The sequence below is a fragment of the Pan troglodytes genome, chromosome 2, assembly GCF_028858775.2.
Source record: "Pan troglodytes isolate AG18354 chromosome 2, NHGRI_mPanTro3-v2.0_pri, whole genome shotgun sequence".
In the NCBI taxonomy this organism is placed as follows: domain Eukaryota; kingdom Metazoa; phylum Chordata; class Mammalia; order Primates; family Hominidae; genus Pan; species Pan troglodytes.
In genome coordinates, this window is record NC_086015.1 from 159,077,449 (window position 1) to 159,105,066 (window position 27,618).

Below are 27,618 nucleotides of genomic sequence, written 5' to 3' on the forward strand. Positions count from 1 at the left end.
AAAAAAAGAAAAATAAAAAGTAAGTGTCAATAAGAAGTTTGGGAAAGAAGTTTTGTTTCGAACTTGTTGAGTTTGGGGCCTAATATGACACTGACAATTGAACTGAGGATGAATATAGTTATCTGGGTCTGGAGCACAGAACAGAGTTGTTAAAACATAGAGCATATTAAGGGTATTTTAACAAGTCCATATTTTATTTATTTATTTATTTATTTATTTGTTTATTTATTTTGAGGTGGAGTTTCACTCTTGTTGCCCAGGCTGGAATGCAGTGGCACGATCTTGGCTCACTGCAACCTCCACCTCCCAGGTTCAAGAATTCTCCTGCCTCAGCCTCCCGAGTAGCTGGATTACAGGTGTCCACCACCACACCTGGCTAATTTTTTGTATTTTTAAGTAGAGACAGGGTTTCACCATGTTGGCCAAGCTGGTCTCGAACTCCTGACCTCAGGTGATCCACCCGCCTTGGCCTGTCAAAGTGCTGGGATTACAGGTGTGAGCCACTGCACCTGGCCAACAAGTCTGTATTTTTAAACAAGTGCTCCAAGGAAGAGTAAGATGAGAAAAGGATTAGGAATAGAAATACTGAAGAAATCCAACACTTAAAGCTCCTGAAGGCCAGACATAGGAAAAGGAGCTAGCAAAGGCAACCAAGAGCAATCACAGAGATAAAAAGACAACTTTTTGGTGCATTTTAAGGAAAATCCAGTTTCAACAAAGAGGGATGGGTCAATAGAGTCAGAAGCTAAAGAAGAAAGAATATCAGGATCCTATATTGTGTGCATGCCAACATTCTTAGCCATTAAGCACAGGTGACCACTAGAATTTATTTATTTATTTATTTATTTTGAGATGGAGTTTCGCTGTTGTCACCCAGGCTGGCGTGCAATGGCATGATCTTGGCTCACTGCAACCTCCACCTCCCGGGTTCAAGCGATTCTCCTGCCTCAGCCTCCCGAGTAGCTGGGATTATAGGCACATGCCACCACGCCTGGCTAATTTTTGTATTTTTAGTAGAGACGGGGTTTCATGATGTTGGCCAGCCTGGTCTGGAACTCTGACCTCAGGTAATCCACCCGCCTAGGCCTCCCAAAGTGCTGGGATTACAGGTGTGAGCCACCACGCCCAGCCTAGAATATATTTAAACTAAGCATTGTTTAAGATAGATGGGACTTAGCCAATCCTTAATGCCAGTATATCACATCACATTCCATTCCATTAGGGGTGGATGTTTATGTAAGTTGAGGTTCTCCTATTGGTTACTGCACTCTTCTTTAGATTGTGCATACAGACCTACCCAGAGAAGCCAGTATCCATGGCTTTGGAGAGTTCAAATATTCAATTTTCCGTTCAAAAAAGGTAAGCGAAATACTTAAGTCTCAGGCCCACTAGGACCTTAAGCCTTTCGTTTTTGTAAATATTTCACTAATAAACTGTCTACACTTTCCCAGATTGGGCAGGCCTTACATTCTATACTGAGAGGCACATTATCTCACTAAGCCTCAATTTCCTCATTTGTAAAAAGGATAAGAACATCAATCCTACCTTACTACTTTCACGGGATTGGTTAAAGTTAGCTTTTAAAGTATTTTCTCACTCTGGCTCCTTAATACCCTAACTACAGTCTGACACAAGAATGACTGCAGCAAAATGTTGGCTGTATTATAATAAAAATATTTGTGGAAAGGCTTTGTTAGCTGGAAGCCATCTCAAGTATTATTCTTTATACCCCAATCTCGATTTAGGCCTCTAGGTAACCAAATTCAAAGTAACACCTCATCATGATGGTTGCCAAGGGGTAGGTGGAGGGACTGCAGCCCCTTCCCCACAAACAATTCCAATAAAAACACTGTTGTGCAAACAGAGCTTCACGACCAGTTCCCTGGGCCAGCTGCTCACCAGATTACCACTCCCAAACTCCCTTTTCTTTGGAAATACTGCACCTGCTGTATTTGTGGGGAGCTGTATAACTTTTGAAGTATCTAAGTGATCAGTTCCTACAATGACATCCTTGAGATATGGCCACGGAACTTTCCAAAGCAGCCTTGGCCTCCTTCATGTCCAGCAACCTGAGATAAGGCCACGCCACCGGCTAAGAGTTCCGCCAGGGGCCCAGCTCTCAGGAGGCCTCTTCGGTGTCGCCAGCCTCCCGAAGTCGTCCAAGGTAGCAGGCAAATCCGGCAGCAGCAAACTAGCTCGGATTCGGCTTCGGTTTTCCTCCTGGCCGGCGCCACAGGCCCCTCCTCCCGGGGCGGGCTCCTCGGTGCGAGGGCAGGAGGGGCGGAGCCGGTGGATGCCGCGGGCTCCTCCTCCCAAGGGCGGGCCGCGGGAGACCCGGCCGGCTTTGCCGGCGGGGACCGGGCTGGGGGCGGGGCCGGGCGCCGCGAGCCCCTCCTCTCGAGGGCCGGCCGGTTTGGCGGCGGCTGCGGAGGGTATCTGAGGCTCGGCTGCCAAGCCGAACGGGCTCTGGCTCCTCCCAGTGGCCGGCCGGGGCGGAAGCAGGAGGCGGGGGCAGCGTGCGCGCTGCTGGTCTTCTCTCCCGCGGCGCTGGGGCCCGCGCTCCGCTGCTGTTGCTCCATTCGGCGCTTTTCTGGCGGCTGGCTCCTCTCTGCTGCCGGCTGCTCCTCGACCAGGCCTCCTTCTCAACCTCGGCCCGCGGCGCCGACCCTTCTGGCACCCTCCCGCCCCGTCTCGTACTGTCGCCGTCACCGCCGCGGCCCCGGCCCTGGCCCCGATGGCTCTATGCAACGGAGACTCCAAGGTCAGCGTGGGGGTCCCTGCAGCACCGCATCCCGGCGGAGGCGAGGCTCCCGGACCGGGGAGCCACCCCGCGGGGCCCTTCCCCACCCCCTTCCCCCAGCCCGTCCGCGCAGCCCTGCGGCCCGGGCAGCCACGCGTCGTAGAGTCCCTGGTCGGGGCCTGTGGCATGTTTTATCTCGGGAGCGGCGATGCTTTGTTGATCTTGTCTGCGTGTCGAGGTCCGGGCGTCGGGGAGGGCATCAGCTCCCCGCGGCCGCGTCGCTGGCCCCCGCCTCCCCCGCGCCGCTGTGGGGCGCAGAGCCCGCGAGCGCGGCGCGAGGGTGGGGGTAGGGCGGCGAGCGGGCTTGTGTGTCTGCGTGTCGGGGTGGGGGCTTCCTCGGCTCCCACCTCGTCCCTCTGGGAGGCTGGGGCCCGTTGTGGCGATCCCGGGGCCCGCCGAAGGCAGGGCAGGGTCGGGGCCTCCTGTGCGGCGTTGGAGCTGGGCCGGCCTCTGGTCTTCCCGCCACCCCGTTTCCCGCCTGCCCTCGGCGAGGCCCGCTCCATTCCCCCCGCCAGCCTTGGGCTCCGCGGCGGTTAGGCCGGTTCTGGACGAACCCCTCGGAGCTGCACTGTCTTCCCCCTCCCCCAACGCCCCTGCAGGCCCGCGTGAGGGCTGGTGGCCCCAGGGTCGCGCACTCCGTTCTCCCTCCCCGCTTCCTTCTCAGAGAGGAAAGGGTGTGTGTCCAGGTCCCCCCCCCGTCCAGCTTGCTCCCTGTCGAGCTTGCTGGTTTGCGGGGTAACCCGCTTCCCCGCCTTTGGGGTCCCTCCCCGGGACGCGAGCCGTGCCAGCTCGCCCGAGGCCTGGGCAGTCCGGAGTTCCGGAGTGCTGGAAAAGTTGCCGCCTTGACGTACCCGGCGGGGAGAGCACGTTTGACCGCTGCTGCTCATCTCGCCTCCAACTCACTTTTTTCTTAGACCGTTCCTCTTACTTTCGTCCCGCTTTTGAATTGGGCACCTTCGCTTTCACCTCTGTATTAAAATTTTCATTGGCCTGGAGTTCTTTCCGACCTTCACTAAGTCAGTTTTGCCAGCGGGAAACCGTGCAGTTTTGAATTGCGATTTACTTCATTAAGATACACCCTTCTGTACGCTGTTGAGAGCCTAGCTTTAGGAAAAAACTTAATTAAATTTCATTCGGGGGGTGGGATTGTATACTTCGAGGTGGATTTGATGCTCTACGTCAGATAGTAGTGCCTTGTTCAGGCAGAATTTTAACATTCTTTTTAAAAGGTGCTGCTCAAGGGTCACATCTTAGGAGGTCCTCTTGAATGGTTGCTTAGCACCCGGTAATCATTCAAAAAGTATTTGTCGAACAATGAGTAAAAGATTATAAGGTAGCTGATTTTAACTCTTTTAAACCAAGGCACCAGTGGTGCTTAGGTCCAGGGAGCTGTTAAGACACACAAACCTTTAGTTTCTGACCTAAGGAGCAAATGTAAACCCCATTGTCCAGCTCTTTCCCGATTACTAGTCGACTTGCAAAGCATTTTTCTGCCTAGTTTTGAGCCTTACAACTCATTGGAAAGATTCATCTTTATGCTGATAGATGAAATAACTGGTGTTAGAAGGACTGAAATTTAATTTATGGGCTTTGAAAAATATATAGTGCATTTGAGAGGAGTATTTTCACAAAACTAAGTGACAGAAAAGTATAAGATTTGTTTCCAGAGTATATAAGAGGATTTTTCTTTTTCCTAACTGGTATTTTTTCTTTGTTTTGCTCGAGTTGGAATGACAAAGATAATCTTATCAGTTTGCTATATTTGAGCCTAGGGTGAATTAATTTTATTTCAAGGTTCTTTATGTTTTATAGCATAATTAAACATTTTAAAAACTATGTTAACAATTAGTTGTGGACTGAATTGGAAGCATTTTCAAGAGGAACATCTGGAGAATTAATATATTTCATCAAATCTATGATTATTGTATGTACCCCTGAGGAAGAAAGTCCTGACAAACCATAACATGCCATTGATCATAAACATTTTAAGTAAAGAGATATTAAATATGGGGAAATACCTTATATCACCTACTTTATTATGCATATTTCTAAGAGGCCCACCTGGAAATAAGTAGGAGTCTTATTTTCCATAGCCTACCACTGAACCACCTTTCCCTTGGGAGGAAAGGCTTACTTTGTACATTGATTGGGCCTTGGCTGTGTGTATCTTAGTTCATAAATTAAAAGTTGGGCAAGAGCTGGTTTTGATTCCTGTTTCTGGTACATTTCAGTTATCAGGATTTTCTAAAACGGCGTTTTTGCATGATAGAAACTGGAGAGGGGCCTAAAAGCATGAAAGCATTTGGGTTATTTTAATTATTTTTTATACACAATATTTTATTTAATTTTTAATTTATATTATTTTTTTGAGACAGGATCTTGCTCTGTCACCCAAGCTGGAGTGCAGTGGTGTGATCACAGCTCACTGCTGCCTTGACTTCTTTAGCCTCCTGAGTAGCTGGAAGTACAGGCGTGGATCACCCCGCCCTGCTAATTTTTATTTTTTGTAGAGACAGTTCTCGCTGTGTTGCTCAGGCTGGTCTGGAACTCCTGGGCTCAAGCTATCCTCCCACTTTAGCGTCCCAAAGTGCTGGGATTACAGTAGTGAGCCACTGTGCCTGGCCAGCATTTTATTTATTTAAATTTTTTATTTCCGTATGTTATTGGGGAACAGGTGTCGTTAGGTTACATGAGTAAGTTCTTTTTTTTTTTTTTTTTTTTGAGATGGAGTCTAGCTCTGTCGCCCAGGCTGGAGTGCAGTGGTGCGATCTCGGCTCACTGCAAGCTCTGCCTCCTAGGTTCACGCAGTTCTCCTGCCTCAGCCTCCCAAGTAGCTGGAACTACAGGCGCCCGCCACCATGCCCAGCTAATTTTTTTGTATTTTTAGTAGAGACAGGGTTTCACTGTGTTAGCCAGGATGGTCTTGATCTCCTGGCCTCGTGATCCACCTGCCTCAGCCTCCCAAAGTGCTGGGATTACAGGCGTGAGCCACCATGCCCAGCCATGAGCAAATTCTTTAGTGGTGATTTGTGAGATTTTGGTGCACCCATCACCCGAACGGTATACACAACACCCAGTATGTAGTCTTTTATCCCTCACCCGCTTCCCACCCTTTCCCCCTGAGTCTCCAAAGTCCATTGTGTCATTCTTATGCCTTTGCATCCTCACAGCATAGGTGATCAGCTTTTCTTTAAAAACTTTTTATTATGGCAAGGGTGTATTTGACATAGTAACTTGAGTTTTATTAAGGCAGCATTATCAGAGTAATGCTTTGGGTGACTTGTCAAGTTTCCTACTCTTTTCCCCTGTCTAAGGGTGAAACTCTTGGTTGGAGTAAAGGTGGTACCTGTCCTATCATTGAGAGGTTATGACTAGGTTATATCATACTTGGATGAAAGATGTTTTATAAACTCTCCCTTAGTGATTGCATGTGATACAGAATCTTTAATGGCATTTAATAATGTTAATTTTAAGTTTGGAATTTCCAAATTTAAGATTTTGAATGGAATGGGAATATAACTTGGGATTTTTATCTGGGGTGTACTGAGAATTAAACAACTATATCACCTTTTGTCACAACTTAGTAAATTTTTTTCTTAGATAAAAGTTAGATTTTTCAGATTTTATTCCGTTAGGATATTCATTTAGAGTGGAAGAACTGCTGCAGACAAAAGGAATGGTTTTTAGTGTAGTGTGTTCTTAGACCTGAAAGGTTTTGAAATTCCTCCAGGAATCTCGGATGACATTGCCTTTAGCGTGGGCCAACTTGTCACTTAAGGACAATAATTCAGTCTTTTAAGAATTTTTACAAAAAGTATAGACTTGTCTTATACTTGTACAAATGTATTTGATACTTTTTTAAGGTTAATGAATTACATTCCAAAGGATGTTGTTTGAAGTAATGAATAATTATTTGCTACCCAGAATAATCAAATTTTGCTGTTGTGGTACATTCTTAAACTTTGTTTTCTTTTTTTTTTTTTTTTTTTGAGACAGAGTCTGGCTCTGTTGCCCAGGCTGGAGTACAGTGGCATGATCTCGGCTCACTGCAATGTCCGCCTCCCTGGTTCAAGTGATCCTTGTGTGATCCTTGTACCTCAGCCACCCGAGTAGCTGGGATTACAGGCGTGTGCCACCACATCCGGCTAATTTTATATTTTTAGTAGAGACAGGGTTTCACCATGTTGGCCAGGCTGGTCTCTAACCCTTGACCTCAAGTGAGTCGCTCACCTTGGCCTCCCAAAGTCGTGGGATTACAAGTGTGAACCACTGTGCCTGGCCTTAAACCCTGTGTTTTGTTTTGTTTGTTTTTGAGACAAAGTCTTGCTCTGTCACCCAGGCTGGAGTGCAGTGGCATGATCTCCCCTCATTGCAACCTCCGCCTCCCAGGCTCAAGGAATTCTCCTGACTCAGCCTCCTGAGTAGCTGGGACTAAATGTGCATGCCGCCGTGCCTGGCTAACTTTTGTATTTTTAGTAGAGATGGGGTTTCACCATGTTGCCCAGGCTGGTCTCGAACTCCTGGGCTCAGGTGATCCACTGGCCTCACCTCCCAAAGTGCTAAGATTATAGGCGTGAGCCATTGTGTCCGGCCCTGGCCTTAAACTTTGTTTTTATGCCTCTTTCTAACCTAAACCATATTTAGATGCTGAAAATGAATGAAAGTGTCAGGGTTAATGCATAATTCTGAAGCACTTTGTGAATCAACAGAAAAATAATTGTTTCATAGAATTTTAAATCTTTATGTGGCATATACAATTCTGGGTTGCATAGAATATTATTTTTTTCATGCTTATTGTGGAATAGAGATGCTTCTGTATTTGCTCAAGAAGGATGGTGGTTTAAAAAATTGCTTTATTATAGTAAAAACATAACAGTCAATTGGTTTTCTTGTTGGTGGACCCTTGCTATGGCTTCAGGTTCGTGGTTTTGAGGACCTAGGAGATTATATAGTTAAGTCTATACACTCATTAAGATTGTTATAATGTGAAAGGGAATAAGATCTCTAAACTGGGGCACATGAGCATAAAAAAAGAAGGTGTGGAAAATTTAAATTTATAATAATTGCTGCAAAATAAAATATTACATACAAAAAAATTGTAGATTTACACAATACAATTAGTAAGTAAATGGCAAAACTCCTGTAGCAAGAGTGTTCAGATTACTGTCTTCTGTACATTATACACAGGGACATATAACGTCTCTTTCCTGCGTGTGTTACACAAATACCCCATATTTCCCAGTGACCCAGCTTATAATGGCCTCGAGGCTCCTGTGCATCTTGCAAGGTGAGGAGTGGCTGTAACACAACTGGGAGGTACACTGAGTAGCCGGCAGGAATAGCAACTTCAGATATTTCTCCTGTCATCACCCAAGACTAGATAGAGTTAGCTATCCTTAATTGCCTGTGTCCAAGAGTACTTGATTTTATTAGAAAAGAGTAAGGAAGGATGTGTTACCAGTATTTGGCATTCAGACTGAACGAGAAGTTAAAAATGAGAACTCTGTTTACTATGCTTGCAACCCACACAACACTAGACAAAGCCATAGCCGAAGGTGGTATTAGATATAAGGTGAAAGTTTAACAAACCCGTCCTATTTTACTTTAAGGCAGTTATTCATAGTATGTTGTTAAAAAGAAAAATCTGAGACAAATGTTAAGCTGGGTGGGATATCGGAATAACAGATGTACATCAGGAGAGTCCTGGGCAGACTGGACCATATGGTCACTCCATTTATAGAGCACATATTGTTCTGAGTTTGGCTCTGATTTCTCCCCAGTGATGTGTATTTAAAATTTGGCTAAAATTTAAGTCTAGTGTGTATACATTAGCATTATTTTTCTGAGTTAATTATATAATAAGAGTATTATTCTAAAATTCTTGAAAACTGAGTGTCATTAATTACCTGTGTTTTAAAAGTGGTGTGAGCCAGCAGTACTGAACCTGACCCTAAGGTAAAATAATCTTCTCTAGTCTGCCATAACACTTACAAGGGATGTTTCCCAAACCTTTAAAGCTGCCTGGACATGTGAAGTTTTCTGTTTAGTTACTCCCGTTTGTCACTGGAAAAACAGTAACCTTTTAATCTCAAAACTCACAGCGGTCCATGTAAATTTAATTTCTACCTCATTTGCAGTTTGGAGAACGAGTCTCAGTAATTCTTCTGAATCCTATTATGAATGTAAATTTAGGACTCCAGATTTCTAAAATTCTGCTTTGGACAAATTTTGGATCAACGATCTCTGATTAATTTGGGAAATTTTAGATGAACAAAAGTACCTGTAGATATATCATTATTTTGATGTTATTGGTAGCAGTAGAACTTTATTATACTTATTATTTGGCAAGCAAATTAAAAGAAATTTTAGTCAACATCCATGTCCTCAATCTGGATTCCACCATTTACTTTTCCTAAAAAAATTTTTATAACAGCTTTATTGAGATATAATTGACATACCATGTACTCTGCTTATTTAAAGTATCCAACCCCATAGTTCTTAGTGTATTCACAGATTTGTACAACCATCACCCCCCATTTGTACAGTCAAAAAAACATTCTCATCCCTCCTCCCAAAAAAAAACCTCTACCCTTCAGCAAGGGTCCCCATTTTCCTGCAACCACCGCTCCCTCCCAATCCTAGTCAACCACAAATTCATTTTCTGTCTGTAGATTTGCCAATTGTCTTAGTCTGTTGGGGCCGCTAAAACAAAATACCAGAAACTGAGTGGCTTATGAACAACAAAAATTTCTCACAATTCTGAACGCTGAGAAGTTCAAAATCAAGGGACGGGCAGATTCAGTGCCTGGTGAGGGCCCACTTCCTGGGTCATAGAAGTGCTTGATGCTGTGTCCTCACCTTGGGGCCTTTTTTTTTTTTTTTTTTTTTTGAGACAGAGTCTCGCTAGTACAGTGGCGCGATCTCAGCTCACTGCAACCTCCACCTCCTGGATTCAAGCCATTCTTCTTCTTCAGCCTCCCGAGTAGCTGGGCATGCGCCACCATGCCCAGCTAATTTTTGTATTTTTAGTAGCAATGGGGTTTTGCTATGTTGACCAGGCTGGTCACGAGCTCCTGACCTCAGGTGATCCATCTGCCTTGGCCTCCCAAAGTGTTAGAATTACAGGCATGAGCCACCGTGCCCGGCCCCTAGGGCCTCTTTTATAAGGGTACTAATCCTATCCGTGTGGGCTCTGCCCTCATGCTCTAACCTCCCAAAGACCTCACCTCTTAATATTATCACATTGGTGATTAGGTTTCAACATATGAATTTCAGGGGGACACAAACATTCAGACCGTAGCACCTATTTTGGACATTTTGTGACTGGAATCTTAAAATATATGGTGTTTTGTGGCTTTCACTTAGCATAATGCTTTCAAGGTTCATCTTGTAGCATGTATAAGTACTTTATTCCTTTTTATTACCTGCTAACATTCCATTGTATGTATACCACCTTATATTTATCCACTCATCAGTTGATGAACATTGGGTTGTTTTCACTCTGAATATTATGAATAATGCTGCCATGGACATTTCTGTATAAGTTTTTATCTAGACAAAAGTTTTCATGCTCTTGAGTATAAACCTAGGAGTGGAATTTCTGGGTCATATAGTGACTCCGTTTAACCTTTTAGTGAACCGTCAGACTGTTTTCCAAAGCAGCTGCAACATTTTATATTTTTGTCTGCTGTGTAGCAGTTTATGTCAGGATTCTCCAGAAAAACAGTAGGCTATAGATAGAGAAATAGATAATAGATATATATATAGAGAGATATATGAGAGGAAATTTGTTAGGGGAATTGGCTGACGCGATTATGGAGGCTGAGAAGTCCCACGATAGACTGTCTGCAGGCTGGAGAACCTACCAAGCTGGTAGCATTACTTAGTGTAAGTCCAAAGACCTGAGAATCGTGAGTCCATGGTGTAATTCTCAGTGTGAGTCTGAAGGCCTGAGAACCTTGGTGGGAGAGGGATGGGGGGAGGGTGATGGGAGAGTGGCTGCTGGTGCAAGTCCTGGAATCCGAAGGCCATATCCTGAAATTCTTATATACAAGGGCAGAAGGTGTCCTAGCTCCAGAAGGGAGATAATTTGACTTTCCCCTGCCTTGACTTTGTTCTGCCCTAGCCTCAGCTATTGGATAATGCCTGCTCTCATTGGATGAGGGTGGATCTTCCTTTCTGTGTCTACTGATTCAAATGCCAGTCTCTCCTGGAAACACCCTCAGAGACATACCCAGAAATAATCCTTTACAAGCTATCTGGGTATTATTAGTCTGGTCAAGTTCTTACCTGAAATTAGCCATCACAATTTCTCCACATCCTTTTCTGCACTTGTCTTTTTTTTTTTTTCCTGAGACAGAGTCTCTGTCGCCCAGGCTGGACTGCAGTGGTGCTATCTCGGCTCACTGCAACCTCCACCTCCCCAGTTCAAACGATTCTCCCACCTCAGCCTCCCAAGTAGCTGGGATTACAGGCATGCGCCACCACACTGGCTAATTTTTGTACTTTTAGTAGAGTTGAAGTTTTCCCACGTTGGTCAGGCTGGCCTCGAACTCCTGATCTCAGGTGATCCGCCTGCCTTGGCCTCTCAAAGTGCTGGGATTACAGGCATGAGCTACCACGCCTGACCCACTTGTCTTTTTGATTATAGCCATCAGAGTAGCTGTGAAGTGGGATCTCATTTTGGCTATGATTCGCATTTCCCTAATTACTGGTTATGTGCATTTTTTCATGTGCTTATTGGCCATTTCTGTATTTTCTTTGGAGAAATGTCTGTTCAGGTCTTTTTTGCCCCCCCCTTTTTTTTTTTTTTTGAGGCGGAGTCTCGCACTGTTCCCCGGGCTGGAGTGCAGTGGTGTGATCTCAGCTCACTGCAGCCTCCACCTCCTGGGTTCAAGCAATTCTCCTGCCTCAGCCTCCCGAGTAGCTGGGATTTCAGGCGCCTGCCACCACGCCCAGCTAATTCTTTTGCCCATTTTAAAATTGGATTATTTTTCTTTTTTATTGAGTTTTAAGAGTTTTTTTTTTAAGTCTAGAGATGTTTCTTATCAATATGATTTGTGATTATTTTCTGCCATTCTGTAGATTATCTTTTTACACTTTCTTAATGGTGTTCTTTGAAGCACCAAAACCTTTAATTTTGAGGCTTAATTTATTTCTTCTTTTGTCACTTTTGTTTTTGGTGTCATCTAAAAAACTGTTGGCCTCATTCAATACATATCACAAAGATTTGTGTAATTACCTATGTTTTCTTATAAAAGTTTTGTAGTTTTTGCTCTTATTTATGTCTTTGTTTCATTTTGAGATAATTTTTGTATCTTTTCTAAGGTGGGTTTAATCTGACTTAGGGTTTTTTAACAGACTGGCTCTTAGATTTGGATGATTGTTGGCCTTGTTATTGACCATGGCAGAGCTTGACCATGAGTGCCCCTGAAGGCTGAGGGTAACAGTTGCTCATTGTGGTAGTATCTTTTTGTATCAGTTTTGTATCTTTAGTGTCAGTTTGTGGAGAGAGGTGGTAGTTTAAAAAACTCACTAATAGGTATTTCGTTTTGCTTGTTTTTATTGTGGTAAAATGCACATGCAGTGAAGTGCATAGATCTTTAAGTATGTAGTTGAGTTTTGACATATATATGTACTCATGTAACCATCACCCCAATCAAGATATAGAACATTTCTGTCACTCACAACATTCCCTTGAACAATAAATAGAATCAGAAGCACTCTGGATTTAACAAAGTTGTTTTTAAAAAATGCAAACTTGGTATTGGTGCAGTATTTTTAAGTTAAAACTTTTTTCAGTTATTAAGAAAATCTCTATCGGTTTGTCTGTTAGGCATATTATCTTGCCTAAGGTGGTATATCTTGGGTTAACCACGTCTGGCTCTCTAGAGGTTAATAGTGCTTCTCAGTGGTTTCTTTTCTCTGATGTCTTTCCTTCATTAGTTACCCTCTTATTAAAAAGAAAAAATAAGTGTGCATTTGTATTTTAATGTCTAAAGCCAAAGAATCAGTGTAATGTTTATCATAAAGACAAAGTCACCGAGAGATGACCATAATTATAGACATTTGGTACAGTTTTACTTACATTCTTATGTATTTCTGTTAGCAAAGGCAGAATCAAAATATGTTATTAATATTTATTGTATATATTTATGGGGTACAATGTAATGTTTTGACAAAGTATGTTAATAATTAAGAGCCTGCTATGGATGCTTTGATATTAGTTTTTTTTTTTTTTTTTTTTTTGAGACGGAGTTTTGCTATTGTTGCCCAGGGCGGAATGCAATGGCATGATCTCGGCTCACCACAACCTCTGCATCCCGGGTTCAAGCGATTCTCCTGTTTCAGCCTCCCAAGTAGCTGGGATTACAGGCGTGTGCCACCATGCCTGGCTAATTTTGTATTTTTAGTAGAGACAGGGTTTCTCCATGTTGGTCAGGCTGGTCTCAAACTCCCAACCTTAGGTGATCTGCCCTCCTTGGCTTCCCAAAGTGCTGGGGTTACAGGCGTGAGCCACTGCTCCTGGCTTGATATTAGTTTTTTAAATGTTACTTAAGCTGGTGGTAGAAACATCTTCACAAAGGCATATGATGATACTAATTTTTAAAATTGTACTGTGGCATTTCAGTTAGCTATTGCCACGGTAATGGTAATTAACAATCACAAAATGTAAGTGGCATACAGACATAAGCACTTACTTTTTGCTTGTGAGTTTGTGGGTCAGCTGACATTGCTCAGCTCCACTTGATCTTGTCCTTTTCCTGAGACTAGTACACTCATGATGTTCTCATGGTGGCAGAAGTCTAAGAGGCAAGTAGAAACATTAAGACTGCTTAAAGCAGCAGGGCCTGGTGGCTCACACCTGCAATCCCAGCACTTTGGGAGGCTGAGGTGGGCGTATCACTTGAGCTCAGGAGTTTAGAACAGCCTGGGCAACATGAGGAAATCCTGTCTCTACTAAAAATACAGAACATTAGCCAGGCATGGTGGTGCATGCATGGGTGGTCCCAGCCACCTGGGAGACTGAGCTGGGAGGATTGCTTGAGCCTGGGAAGCAGAGGTTGCAGTGAGCTGAGGTCGCACCACTGCACTCCAACCTGGGTGACAGAGTGAGACCCTGTCTCAAAAAAAATAAAAATAAATGAAGACTGATTAAGACTTGGTGTACTATGACTTCTGCCCTCATTATATTGGCCAAAGCAAGTCTTGTGCTTGAGCCCAGTGACAAAGGTGAGGAAGTATGTTCTATCTATAATAGGACAAGCTGCAGACTTAAGTGATAAAATCATGGATACAGGGAATGATGAAGAATTAGGGCCAACGATGTTATATATGGAAAATTGAAAACATTTGCATAAGTACAGTGAAGAGTATAATGATCCCTCAGGTCCCTATCCAGTTCAGCAGTTATCAACATGTGACCAGTCTTTCATTCATGTTTATGTAGTGCATCACGGTAAGAGAGTTACATATGTCTGGTTGTCTGTTTTTGTATGTTAAGCTGCATTAGTTGATTCAGATGTTACCAGCTTATCCATCATTAGCAGGTTTCTCATTAACCTTTTACTTAATGGTTTTAATAGCCACCGTTCAGTGCTTCTCAAACATCTGCAATGAAGACCATTTAAAAAACATTTCCAGTACTGAGGACTGCTACTTTTGTAAAATACAATAAATTTCTAGACAAATGAAAATTTAAAATCCAATATATTTTAAAAGCCCCCAATTTTTATTATAGATGCAACAGAAATAAAATTACTTTGTCAACTTGTTATGCAAATTTATGGATGCTTATATAAAACTTATGGATTCTTTTTTTGTCATGAACTGGTAACAGTTTGCTTAAAAACGTTCCTTCACTAACTGTGGTTACCCTGGTAAAGTCAGAATACATGCTTGATTCATTCTCATTATTAATACTATTTTACCAATTTTGTAAATAGTTTTTTCAGATTTTATTCATTATTTCCAAAGGTGCAATTAATGTATGCTGTATAATAGAAAGGGTCGTATGTAGAAAAGAGACTGGGTTTATGAAGTACAGAAACATCTTGAAAAATAGACCACATACTACCACATACTAAATACTTGTGAAATTGTGACACTCTATTACTTGAAGTTTAATTTTTTTTCTTTTTCTGTTTGAGACAGAGTCTCACTCTGTCGCCCAGGCTGGAGTGCAGTGGCACTATCTCAGCTCACTGCAGCTTCTGCCTCCTGGGTTCAAGCCATTCTCATGCCTCAGGCTCCCGAGTAACTAAAACTGTAGGTGTGCGCCACCAGGCCTAGCTAATTTTTTTTGTATTTTTAGTAGAGATGGGGTTTCACCATGTTGCCCAGGCTGGTCTCAAACTCCTGAGCTCAAGTGATCCACTCGCCTCAGTCTTCCAAAGTGCTAGGATTACAGGCATGAGCCGCTGTGCCTAGCCTAATTTATTTCTTAAGGAAAAAAAATGTATAAATGTGTTAATATTTTAGGAATAGTGATCACATGATAATCAAAATTGAGAGTGTTCACAAATTCAGTATATTTAGAAAAATACAGCCCTTTGATTATCTTTCATCTCTTCATAAAAACTGTCTTGTATTTTAAGATCATCTTTATTAGTACATTGATAGTATGGGGAGACAAACTGAAGAGAACGAGTCAGAGTTTGGGTATCCATCTGTATTGTTTTCATTTCTTCGCTTCTTTGCAAGATGCCTTTGGTTCTTCATGCAAACAGGCTACACATGTGCACATACTTGAAATCACCTTCAAAAGTAATTTTTGTTAAAATACTAGATCTCAGTCTCCTCAGGAATGCAGAGTGAGTCAAGACAACTAAAGGTGAATGTAAGAAAAAACCCAAGGAGTTTAACAGAACAACTCATCAGACTGAACATAGTTCAGAACTTTTCCTTCTAATATTTTGATAGTTTGACAACAGTTTTTACTGAATGTTTACCCTTTTCAAAATTGTGTATGTTGCCAGCTTTAGGAAACAAGCAGGTTGATTCGGGCTGATTGATACTGGTTTAAACCTACGCAAAGATAACCTTGTTCCTCAGTTGGCTAATGCTTGTTATTGAATAGAAAAACTAGCTATAATAAAGATTTTAATCTTTATTATATTAATAATATATTAATATTAAAAGGATTTAAATATCATGAGGCAGGCTGGGCATGGTGGTTAACACCTGTAATCCCAGCACTTTGGGAGGCTGAGGCGGGTGGATCACCTGAGGTCAGGAGTTCAAGACCAACCTGGCCAACATGGTGAAACCCCGTCTCTACTAAAAATACAAAAATTAGCTGGGCATGGTGGTGCACTCCTGTAATCCCAGCTACTTGGGAGGTTGAGGCAGGAGAATCACTTGAACCTGGGAGGTGGAGGTTGCAGTGAGCCAAGATCGCACCACTGCACTCCAGCCTGGGCAACAGAGCGAGACTCTGCCTCCAGAAAAAGAAAAAAAAAGAAAAAAAAATCACGAGGCAAAGAACAGTATACTTTCATTTTAGTCAACAGTGCCAACTTTTCGTAGTTATTTGAGAACTGGTCACATACGTATATTGTGTCAACAAAATAGTATTGCCTTAACTTTCTGGAAAGACAAGTCTTAGGATAATTGAAACTCAAGGGGAAAATAGGCGTTGATTTCAAAGGTTAAAAAATCAGATTAGAAATTGTGGCCCTGGACCAACTTTAAATTTCCCCTCAAATTAGAAGAAAAAGATAATAGAGAATTGTTCTATTTTCTTACCCCTAGTGTTCATAATGTGCAGATTACATACAGTAGAACTGTATTCAGTTTACCTGAGAAGATAGAATTCATCAACCCAATTCCATGATTAGGGTATGTGTATGGGGTTCTGGCTGTCTTTAGGTGGGTGCTAGAACTGGTAACTAAGTTGAAGCTAAATTGCTTTTTAGTTCATTGATTTAGATAGTACATTCAGCTGTTCATTATATTCTGGGAAGGTGCCCACATGAACTTGAAAGGAGCTATTGGCCCCTTGTAGATAGGGTAGAAGAGAGTCTGGACTACTTTGAAAAACTAAGAGATGTGTTTGGTTAGCAAAAGAAGATGAAGCTGCAGTCAGAGGTACAAACTGGTTCAGTTAAGGAGGAAAAATAATTGAATTTGAAACAATATACGTAACACGTAGAAACTAAATAGTCTTTAATGAATACCTACTAGCTTGAAATCTCATTAGGGAAAAGAGTTTTCTCAATGTATGAAGTTATTAACCAAGAGCAGTGAAAAGCTGACATAACATATGTCAGTAGAGACTTGTATTTCCCAAATCTATCGAACATTGAAAACTTTTAAACATAGTAATTTATTGAAGGCATTCCCATAGAATCCTATCTGTTGTGTACTCAGATTAAAGGAGGTAGTGAAAATGAACTCAGATGAATTAAGTGATTGAAATTTTTGTTTATATTTAATATCTACACATTTGTTAATATAAGACTAATGGAACAAAAGTTAGTGATCATAATTTAGGCAACATGAAACAGTTGGTAATTGGTAAGCATTGTTTATATGACCAAATGTAGATCTAATATTGTACATTATTGCATCAGGCTATGTCTTGTGACTTCCAGAATTTTCTCAGGTATAAACACAGTTTTCTAAAGGCATTTTATACATTTGTTACCTAAAATGAACAACTGTGTAACTGTCAGCTATACCTAGAATTTTTTATCAGAAGTATTTTAGATTTTGGATTTTGGAGTATTTGTATTATACTTACTGTTTGAGTGCCACTAATCCAAAAATCCAAAATGTTTCAGATTTTTGGATTAAGGATGTTTAACCTGTATATAGAAAGAGACTTATTTAGACAAACTTGAAAGACTCATGTACTACTTACACATAGGGTTTTGTTTTGTTTTGTTCTATGTTTTGAGAGAATCTCGCTCTGTCACAGCCCAGGCTGGAGTGCAGTGGCATGATCTTGGCTCACTGCAGCTTCCGCCTCATGGGTTCAAGTGATTCTAGTGCCTCAGCCTCCGGTGTGGCTGGGATTACAGACATGTGCTACCATGCCTGGCTAGTTTTTGTATTTTTAGTAGAGATGAGGTTTTGCCACGTTGCCCAGGCTGGTCTCAAACTCCTGGCCTCAAGTGATCCTCCCATCTCAGCCTCCCAAAGTGCTGGGGTTACAGGTGTGAGCTATGGCGCTCAGCCTTCAGTTGGTTTTTAAATGTTTTGCTGACTAAAATATTAAGGGATTGCACTTGTCCATTCATAATTGTAGGAATAATAAGTTGCTACACTTTTCTAGGGATCTTACTCAACTGTTCACAGAATACATAGAGAAATGGCAAACTTGGTGAGTTATATAAAAATCTAGCATGTCTGGCTGAGTGCGGTAGCTCATGCCTGTAATCCCAGCACTTTGGGAGGCCGAGGCGGGTGGATCACGAGGTCAGGTGTGAGACCAGCCCAGCCAACATAGTGAAACCCCATCTCTACTAAAAATATGAAAAATTAGCCGGGCGTGGTGGCAGGTGCCTGTAATCCCAGCTCATCGGAAGGCTGAGGCAAGAGAATTGCTTGAACCTGGAAGGTGGAGGTTGCAGTGAGCTGAGATCGCGCCACTGCACTCTAGCCCGGGCTACAGTACAAGAGTCCATCTCAAAAAAAAAAAAAAAGAAAAGAAAAATCTAGCATGTCTATTCCTGATGACTTTTTTTTTTTTTTTTTTTTGACACAGAGTCTTGCTCTGTCACCCAGGCTGGAGTGCAGTGATGTGATCTCTGCTCACTGGGTTTCATCATGTTAGCCAGGTTGGTCTTGATCTCCTGACCTTGTGATCCGCCCGCCTCAGCCTCCCAAAGTGCTGGGATTACAGGCGTGAGCCACCGTGCCCGGCCTTCTGATGACTTAGCTGGGCTCACCTCTGTTTCTTCCCTTGAAGCCTTGGGATGTCTTCCTGTTCTATGAGAAATTCCTTGAGACACACTGGGAATCCCTTTCCCTTAAGGAAAAGCTTTTCTGCAACTTTATGTGACTCAATATGAGTTAACATAATATTAACAATGGCAATGATAGTTGTGTCATTGGACTAGTGGAATTTTAAGATATTAATATTTAAGATATATTGTAATTTCAGAGATGCGTGGCTTCTTTCACTTGGCAAGTTTGAAATGATTCATTTATGTTTTGGGGATTTTTCAGCCAGAAAGGACAGCATACCACTCTGGAGCAATAGACAATTTTAAAAGAGCAGTTTGGCTAAAGAGTAGGCCAGGTTCTTATAGGTCTTGGGAAATATTTTGAGCTTTATTGAACAGTCTAAGGGGAAGTCACTGTAAGGTTTTGAGCAAAGGAAGATTTGAATCTGATTTTTTTTTCTTTCTTTTAAGCACACTGGCATGTTATCCAAACTCAGTATCACCAGTAATGGAACAAAATGACATTGTGTCTTTGCCATTGTATCATATCAAGAGGAGGCATGATAACATTACCAATGTAAATTTCTTGTCAAATGTTTATCTAGAATCTGATCATGATACAACAAAGAGATCCAGTGTGGGACATTCTACAAAAAGCTGGTCTGATCTTTAAAAAAGGTCAATGCCATAAAAGACTATAAAAAGGTGAGGAGGTGAATAGTTGAAGGAGACAATGTATGACAATGTGTGTACTGTGTGTGTGGTCCTTGATAGATTATGGAATTTTTTAAAAACCATAAACACCTTGTTTTTGACAATTGGGGAAACTTATATGTAGATAATTATCAATGTTAACTTTCTTGGATGTGATAATGATATTGTAGTTACATAGGAGATTGTCCCTGTTTGTAGGAGATGCATGCTGAAAAGGTTTTGGGGGAGTGAAAGGTATACAGTTTAAGTCATTCAGGTGGAAAAAAAGTATATGTAGATGGAAATAAAGCAAATACAGCAAAATGTTACTGATCATTGATATAGATGAAGAGTGGTGTTTATTGTACCAAACTTTCAAGTTTTCTTTAGGTTAAAAAATTTAAAAATAAAAAGGGATAGGGTAGAACAACAGAACTACAGAGTCTTACTTTTTGATTTAACACTTTAGTTTAGGTTCCAACTTCATTCAGTGTTATGTGAGATGATGGCCTCTTATGAAAAACCTCAGTAAAATTGACCAAAATTCCTTTATTTTAATTATTAAAAAATTTTTTTAAGAGATAGGGTCTTGCTGCATTGCCCAGACTAGTCTCCAATTCCTGGGCTCAAGTAATCCCCCCTCCTTAGCCTAAAAAATTATGTGTGCTTTTAATCTAAAATACCCAAAGGCTTTTTTTTTAAATTTAAATCCAGTAATTTTGTTGGAGTATGTTTTAGGGTTGGTCGTTCTGAGTTCATAGACTAATTTTGATTCATGTTCTCTCTTGCCTTGTGTAATTTTAAAAGTATCTTTTAGCTACTATAGAAATAGTACATTCTAGTTTTGAGCTGAGGATGTCTTTCTTGCTTATTCTCATAGAGACATCATTCTGTTCTATATTCCCTCTATTTTTTATTTTTATTTTTTTGAGACAGGATCTCGCTCTGTCACCCAGGCTGGAGTGCAGTGGCATGATTATGACTCACTGTGGCCTCAACCTCCTGGGCTCCTCTCACCTCTGCCTCCCGAGTAGCTAGGACCACAGGCACGTGCACCCACTCCCAGCTAATTTTTTTTTTTTTTTTTTGAGATGGAGTTTCACTCTTATTCAGGCTGGGGTGCAATGGTGTGATCTCAGCTCGCTGCAACCTTCACCTTCAAGGTTTGAGCAATTCTCCTGCCTCAGCCTCCCAAGTAGCTGGGATCACAGGCATGCACCACCACACCTAGATAATTTTGTATTTTTAGTAGAAATGGGGTTTTACCGTGTTGGCCAGGCTGGTCTCGAACTCCTGACCTCAGATGCTTCACCCTCTTTGGCCTCCCAAAGTGCTGGGATTACAGGTGTGAGCCACGGCACCTGGCCTAATTTTTGTATTTTTTTGTAGAGACAGGATTTCTTTATGTTACCCAGGCTGGTCTCGAACTCATGGGCTCAAGCAATCTGCCTCCCTCCACTACCACCTCCCAAAGTGCTGGTATTACAGGCTCTAGTCACAGGGACCTGGCCTCCCTTTTTTTTACTTTTAGTAACTTTGTGTGGGATTTAACTTCTATACTTTGTTTCCTTTTTATGTGAATTTAGTTTTCCTCAACTTTTAGAAGGAAGCTAGTCAAGATAACGTTTCTAACTTCATACAACTTCCTCTTCTGTTAAAAAATTATGGCACTTGTTTCCTAAGAATTCCTGGCTCTGTCCCTGTGCCCCATGTTAGTCTGTTCCTTCTCTGTTCCTTCTCCCTTTTTCCTGTCCTGTTAGTTTTGGTCATCTCTCAGCAGTGGCTCTTCATAGCAGGCCCTCTCCTGGAAAGGATCTCTGACCGGTTAGTGTCAAGGGTTCATGGGGGTTAAACTCTCCTGGCCCCTTTATGTCTTACCTTGGGTTCCCTGCCACTTGTGTACTATTGGTGTGGGCAAACCTCCTCCTAGCGCGCTGCGGTTCTCTAATTGGGTGCTGTGCCTTCTGGGTCGTACCTCTTGGGTGTTGGGAATTCTCCTGTTTTCAGGTCCTTTAATAAGGCTGGATTGCTTCCCACGTAGGTGCTGTAGCACTAGGGTTTGTGGCTGTGGTAGTTTGTCACCACCAACTTGTATTTTGGGGTTCTTGTAAATGTCTTTGCTATCTAGTTGTTCAGTAATTATGTGGGATCCAAGAAAATCACAAAACATTTCCATAAACATTTCCATCTCCACTTTTCCAGAATCTGCTAGATCTTCTTACCCTATTCTTAAAGAGTTTGCTGTATATGGTTTAATTTTTTCCTTAATATTTTTTCTTGATATCTTAAAATATATCTATGAATATTGCTTATTTTATTATGATGCACTCAGGGCAGTGAGGGATATTCACCTTAAGTCTTTAGGCATTTGTCTTTTTAATAGCTTTATGTAAATAGATATGGTAGATTTTTCTATCTTGTGATGCTGAATTTTATTTGTCTCTGCATTGATGTGACTAAGTTTCTTTTTTCTCATTAGGATGGTTTTTCTAATATCTCAAATCTAATTATCAAACTTTACAACTGTGTGTGAAGTGGGAGCAAATAAATTCCAGGTTTTGAGGGAGAGGAACTTTGCTTTTACTAGTGGGAGCCTTTTTGTTTTCTCCTGAATTGTCAAAGCTGTGACAGTTGCTGCATAGGCAAGGTCATACCCACAGTAGAAGGAAATAGGGCAAGGATTCAGTTTCTTCAGTAACCTCTTGTGTCACAGAATTGAACATTTATTGCTAAGGAAACAGGAAAATTCTTTTAAAATACATTTTTTGAGTAAAGATTAGTTTACTTAAATAAATACAGGCAGTCCTTGCTATGCAGAATAAGTAAAACAGCTAAAAATAATAATGCAAGCTGAAACCATGCAAAGCAATTTTAATAGTCAGTGGGAAAATTACAATTGTTTTGTGATCTTTAAAAATTTTTGTTAAATCACTAAAAACTTTTGTCAATTACAAAAGTGTAGGGAAATAAAAAAATAGTAAAACTACTGTTTTCTACAGTATAACTTAAAATACTAGGAACATTGAGAATTAAAGTATTTTATTTCTTTGTAAAAAGCTTATCAATAGTAGTTTAAACAGCACTTCTCTGTGTCTTTTCTGTGCCTTGGTTGCTTCCAACATTTTATCCTTTGCAGTTTTAATGTCATGAAATATCTCCTAGAGTTGCTTTAATGTGAAGTATTTTCCTGGAGTCACTTCCTTTGGGACGTTGCCATTCTTTCCATCACAACCAGTTTCCTCACTGATGTTGGTAAGTTCTGTGGCTGTATATCTAGAGGCTCTCAAACCCTGTCAGCCTTGACACAGTCAGCATTTTCTTCTGTAACTCCATATATTCAAATTTCACTCCAGCATTATCACTTTTCATTTCTTTGCTGCATTTTCATCTTTGTTGGCCAGCCCCGTTTGGATTATCTGTATTTGTAAAAAGTCCTTTGGGGTTTATCAGTGTAAGACAGGCAACACACTGCACTCTGGCTGTTTGTTGTCCATTGACCAATCACCAATAGAATGAAAGAAGGGAGGTGATTGGTCACTGATCCTGATGTTCATCTGTTATTTACATGGTGGTTTGTGGACTGAAGAGCTGGCAATGAAGTTTGTCCTTTATATAATTACTCACAGTAATGTATGATAACTGAAATTTGAGCCATGTTGTTGGGGACTGGTAATTAACTAAACCTTGGTATAAACCATGGTAATTGAAATTTGTGCATATTAGGATTATGCAAGGCAAGAACTCTGCCTGTAATGTAAAAAAGCATACTTAGATTTGGTAAAAATGGTAAAGATAATAATGGGACTGAGTCTGAGAAATTTATGCAATAATGTAGTGTTTAAAAATATTTTTTAAAAAGTTAAGATTAAGGAATTATAGAGAAAATCCATGAAGGGGTGTGTGTATGTGTATACATTAATACTAAGGGTAAAGGTCTGAAAGGACAAAGTTGTAGTTTGTTCTGTGATTTCACTTTTCTACGGTGTTGAATATTCATATGACCAAAACCTTCATTTCTATGACCTGAGTAATTTCTTCTGGCACCGGATTGGCTCCCTCTCACAAATCCTCCTCTGTAGATGACTGATTTGTTTGTTACTTTTTTTTTTTGAGATGGAGTTTTGCTCTTGTTGCCCAGGCTGAAGTGCAATGGCGCGATCTTGGCTCACGGCAACTTCCGCCTCCTGCGTTCAAGTGATTCTCCTGCCTCAGCCTCCCGAGTAGCTGGGATTATAGGTGCCCACCACAATGCCTGGCTAATTTTGTGTTTTTAGTAGAGGCAGGGTTTTTCCATGTTGGTCAGGCTGGTCTTGAACTCCTGACCTCAGGTGATCCACCTGCCTCGGCCTCCCAAAGTGCTGCGATTACAGCTGTGAGCCACCATGCCTGAACGCTTGTTCGTTTTTGCAGCAGAGGGAATAGTGGTGTTGTAGGTTAGGCCTGCATTTATTTTTTGCAGATAAATGGAGAAGGGAGGAATGGTGGAAAAGATTACACAAGTGGCTAAAGGACTGACTTAAGGTTTTTATCTGCAAATTTTACAACTAGAGGGAGAAAACCTCCCTAAATATGTTTATTGTAAACATTTAGGACATATTGAAGAGTATAAAGAAATAAAAATATAAAATCACTTATAGTTCCATTACTTAGATGAACTACTTCATCACATATTTTGGTGTATGGCCAGCCATACTCTTCCTTTTTTATACATGCATACAGACTTTTGCACTTTTATATAAGACACATTGAAGTGGCATTACACTGTACATGCTTCCTATAAGTGGATTTCCAGGGTACACACAAACTTTTAAAGCGTTTCTTTATGTGAAATTTAAAATATACAAACAAACAAAAAAGCAAACAAAAAAAACCCCCAGGATAGAAACCAGACGAGTACAATGAACTTAATGTACCTATCACCCAACTTCAGTGATTTCAGTACACGGGCAATCTTGTTTCATCCATAGCCACCTACTTTTGCATTATTTTGAAGTATCTTCCAGGTAAGTATTTTGGTATATTTCAGTTAAAAACTTGACATTTTGCCAAATTAACCTTTCAGAAAAGTGTTATCCATGTATACCTGACAGCAATCAGATTTAAAAAGTCTTTTTATTTTTATTTATTTTTGAGACAGAATTTTGCTCTTGTTGCCCAGGCTGGAGTGCAATGGCATGATATCAGCTCACTGCAACTTCCGCCTCCGGGGTTCAAGCGATTCTCCTGCCTCAGCCTCCCCAGTAGCTGGGATTACAGTGCCCGCCACCACGCCCAACTAATTTTTTGTATTTTTAGTAGAGACAGGATTTCACCATGTTGGCCAGGCTGGTCTTGAACTCGTGACCTCAGGTAATCCACCTGCCTTGGCCTCCCAAAGTGCTGGGATTACAGGCGTGAGCCACCGCGCCCGGCCTAAAAAGCCTTTTAAAAATCTTGGTGTTATGAGTTAGATGCATATATATCATTTTCCTCAGATAATACAAAAAAAATCCTAACAGTGAATTTGGCCATGCTTATACTCTAGCGTCAAACTTCTAGTTTCCCCATCAGTATATATCCCTCATAAAAATGTTGTGCCTATTGATAGGGTGACCAAATAACTTATTGTCCAAACTGGGACACTTTGAGATTGAAAGGATGCACTGTTAATAATAATGCCTATGTAATAAACATAAACCAGGACTATATTTTGGCGCAGCTGGATTGTGTGCTCATCCTACCATTAGATCATGCATGTAAGATATATATACACACGATCACTATATTACATAGTCAATAAGTGGTAAGATTTATTAAGTTTAAGTGTTTAATATATGCCCATGCATGGATATATATTAAAATCTTCCCTTTAAAAGGGGTATTTTGAATTGGTAACTCAGAAAGTCCTAAGTTTTCATTCCTATGTGTTTTTGGAGCTGACAGTGATCATTAATTTTTTTTTAAGTACTGTAGCTTTAATTTTCATAATTAAGACTTTGTATTTGTATTGATATTTGCAGCTGGAGAATGCTGGAGGAGACCTTAAGGATGGCCATCACCACTATGAAGGAGCTGTTGTCATTCTGGATGCTGGTGCTCAGTACGGGAAAGTCATAGACCGAAGAGTGAGGGAACTGTTCGTGCAGTCTGAAATTTTCCCCTTGGAAACACCAGCATTTGCTATAAAGGAACAAGGATTCCGGTAGACTTTTCACTAATCTTTTCATGAGGAGATTGAACTTAGATTGTGGAATATTTTATTATTAATTTGCTTGAGCACTGAATTTTTCTACGAAAATAAGATATGGAATGGTTTTATGAGAAATTTCCCATGGCTCTGATTTGGGGAGAAAAAGGAAAAATTTAAGCTTTCAGTTTAAAAAGATTAATTTTAATTGTACAGTTAAAAGAACTTATTATCATTTGAGTATTTTATGTTTTATAGGATTTGTGGGTCAGAGTTAAATGTAGCTGTTGTGGCCATTCATTCATTTACTTAAAAGCATTTCATCAAAGGAAAGTAGGAAGTTGGCTAGAATACTCCAAAGAGAAGAAATCTGTGTACAATAAGTGTTTTTGCTTCCTATCCCAATAGACTAGTTTCTAAAGTATGGAGATTTCTTAAATCTAATATATGGGCTAATTTTGACAGCTTGTACCCTTAGAACTAGTCAAAATAACAGCCAGCTTATGTAGTTTCTTCCTTTAACAAGTATTTTTGGTTAATGTCATGCTTTCTTTTTTTTTTGAGGTGGAGTCTCACTTGGTTACCCAGGCTGAAGTGCAGCGGCACGATTTTGGCTCACTGCAACCTCCACCTCCCAGGTTCAGGTGATGCTCCTGCCTCAGACTCTCGAGTAGCTGGAACTACAGGCGGATGCCACCACACCTGGCTAATTTTTGTATTTTTAGTACAGAACGGGTTTCACCATGTTGTCCAGGCTGGTCTCGAACTCCTGACTTCAGGTGATCCGCCTACCTAGGTCTCCCATAGTGCTGGGATTACCGGCGTGAGCCACCGTGCCCGGCCAGTGTCATGCTTTTTAATGCTTTTTTTTTATTGTTGTTTTTTCTTAGATTAAGACTGTTACGTAGAAGCAAGCAACTGTAGTTTATGTCCTTAATTGGCTCTTAAACTCTAATATTAGATGTACTATGCTTCTCCCAAAATTTAAAATTTTATTTTTCTTAAAAGAATTGTCTTTCCAGTGTGAAAGTGGTTAAAAGAACTTTTAAAGACTTCACAGACATGTGTGCATTATCCTGTGTTTTGTTGGTTCTGAAGTAGAGTGAATTAGAAATTATAAAAGGCGGGTTTAAATTTAACTCTGCTCTAGTGTTAGGATACAGATAACAAATGACTCTTTTAAACTATGGAATTTTAGAGTAATAAGGGACCCTTGAGTTTATCTAATTCAGCTGACTTTATTTACCAGCAAGAACTAGTTTTTTAGAGGGATCAAAAAACTCTGTGATAAATCTGAATGCCTCTCTGTCAAATCAGAGCTCCATCATTCCCCTCACCCAAAACAAACAAAAAATCCCCAGCAAACTAACAGACTAAACAGATACTAGAATAGGATAGCTGAATACTTGGCAAGAGAAATCTAATGGTGTTTCATGTCACTTGATCATAAACAGTGTCTAGGTTCAGCTTGTACCTAGAATTTCCCTTATGTAGTAGGAGAATAGAAACTATACTGCTGTGGCTTTTATTACTGTAATCCTTTCTGTAGAAATAACTATTTGACCACCCCTTTTCTAGAACATTTTGTGACATGAGAGACATCTTAACCTACCTATTTTTATTTTTTTTTATTATTTTTTTGAGATGGAGTCTCACTCTGTCACTCAGGCTGGAATGCAGTGGTGCGATCTTGGCTCACTGCAGCCTCTGCCTCGCAGGTTCAACCTGGCAGATTCTCCTGCCTCAGCCTCCGGAGTAGCTGGGATTACAGGCATGTGCTGCCATGCCTGGTTAATTTTTTTATTTTTAGGAGAGATGGGGTTTTGCCATGTTGGCCAGGCTGGTCTTGAACTCCTGAGCTAAGGTAATCTGCCCGTTTCAGCCTCCCAAAGTGCTGGGATTACAGGCTTGAGCCACCCCTCGCGGCCCACCTATTTTTAGAAGCTTGATCTGCCTGATACATAAAATTGGTATTTGGAATGAATTACGGCTTATTGGGCCTTGTGATTGCAAGTTACTTTCAGAATAGCAGGATAGAAATGGAAGGCTCAAAGAGTGATTAGCTTTTA

General features: G+C 41.0%; 1 protein-coding gene across 8 annotated transcripts in view; it reads left to right on the forward strand.

The window, feature by feature from the left end:
• Positions 1 to 1,261: 1,261 nt before the first annotated feature.
• The window catches only part of GMPS (guanine monophosphate synthase), a 70,073-nt gene continuing 43,716 nt past the window's right edge, over positions 1,262 to 27,618 (forward strand). The window contains exons 1-4 of one of the 8 annotated variants that reach the window (XM_054681206.2): positions 1,262 to 1,359; positions 19,296 to 19,395; positions 22,520 to 22,635; positions 25,383 to 25,564. In XM_054681206.2, coding sequence (XP_054537181.1) covers positions 22,630 to 22,635; positions 25,383 to 25,564 — 188 coding nt within the window. In that variant the 5' untranslated portion in view covers positions 1,262 to 1,359; positions 19,296 to 19,395; positions 22,520 to 22,629. Of the gene's footprint in view, positions 1,360 to 2,329; positions 2,762 to 3,088; positions 3,475 to 16,552; positions 16,640 to 19,295; positions 19,396 to 22,519; positions 22,636 to 25,382; positions 25,565 to 27,618 lie in introns of those variants that run through there. The other 7 variants (XM_024355778.3, XM_063807296.1, XM_063807294.1 and 4 more) reach the window with 7 other exon arrangements.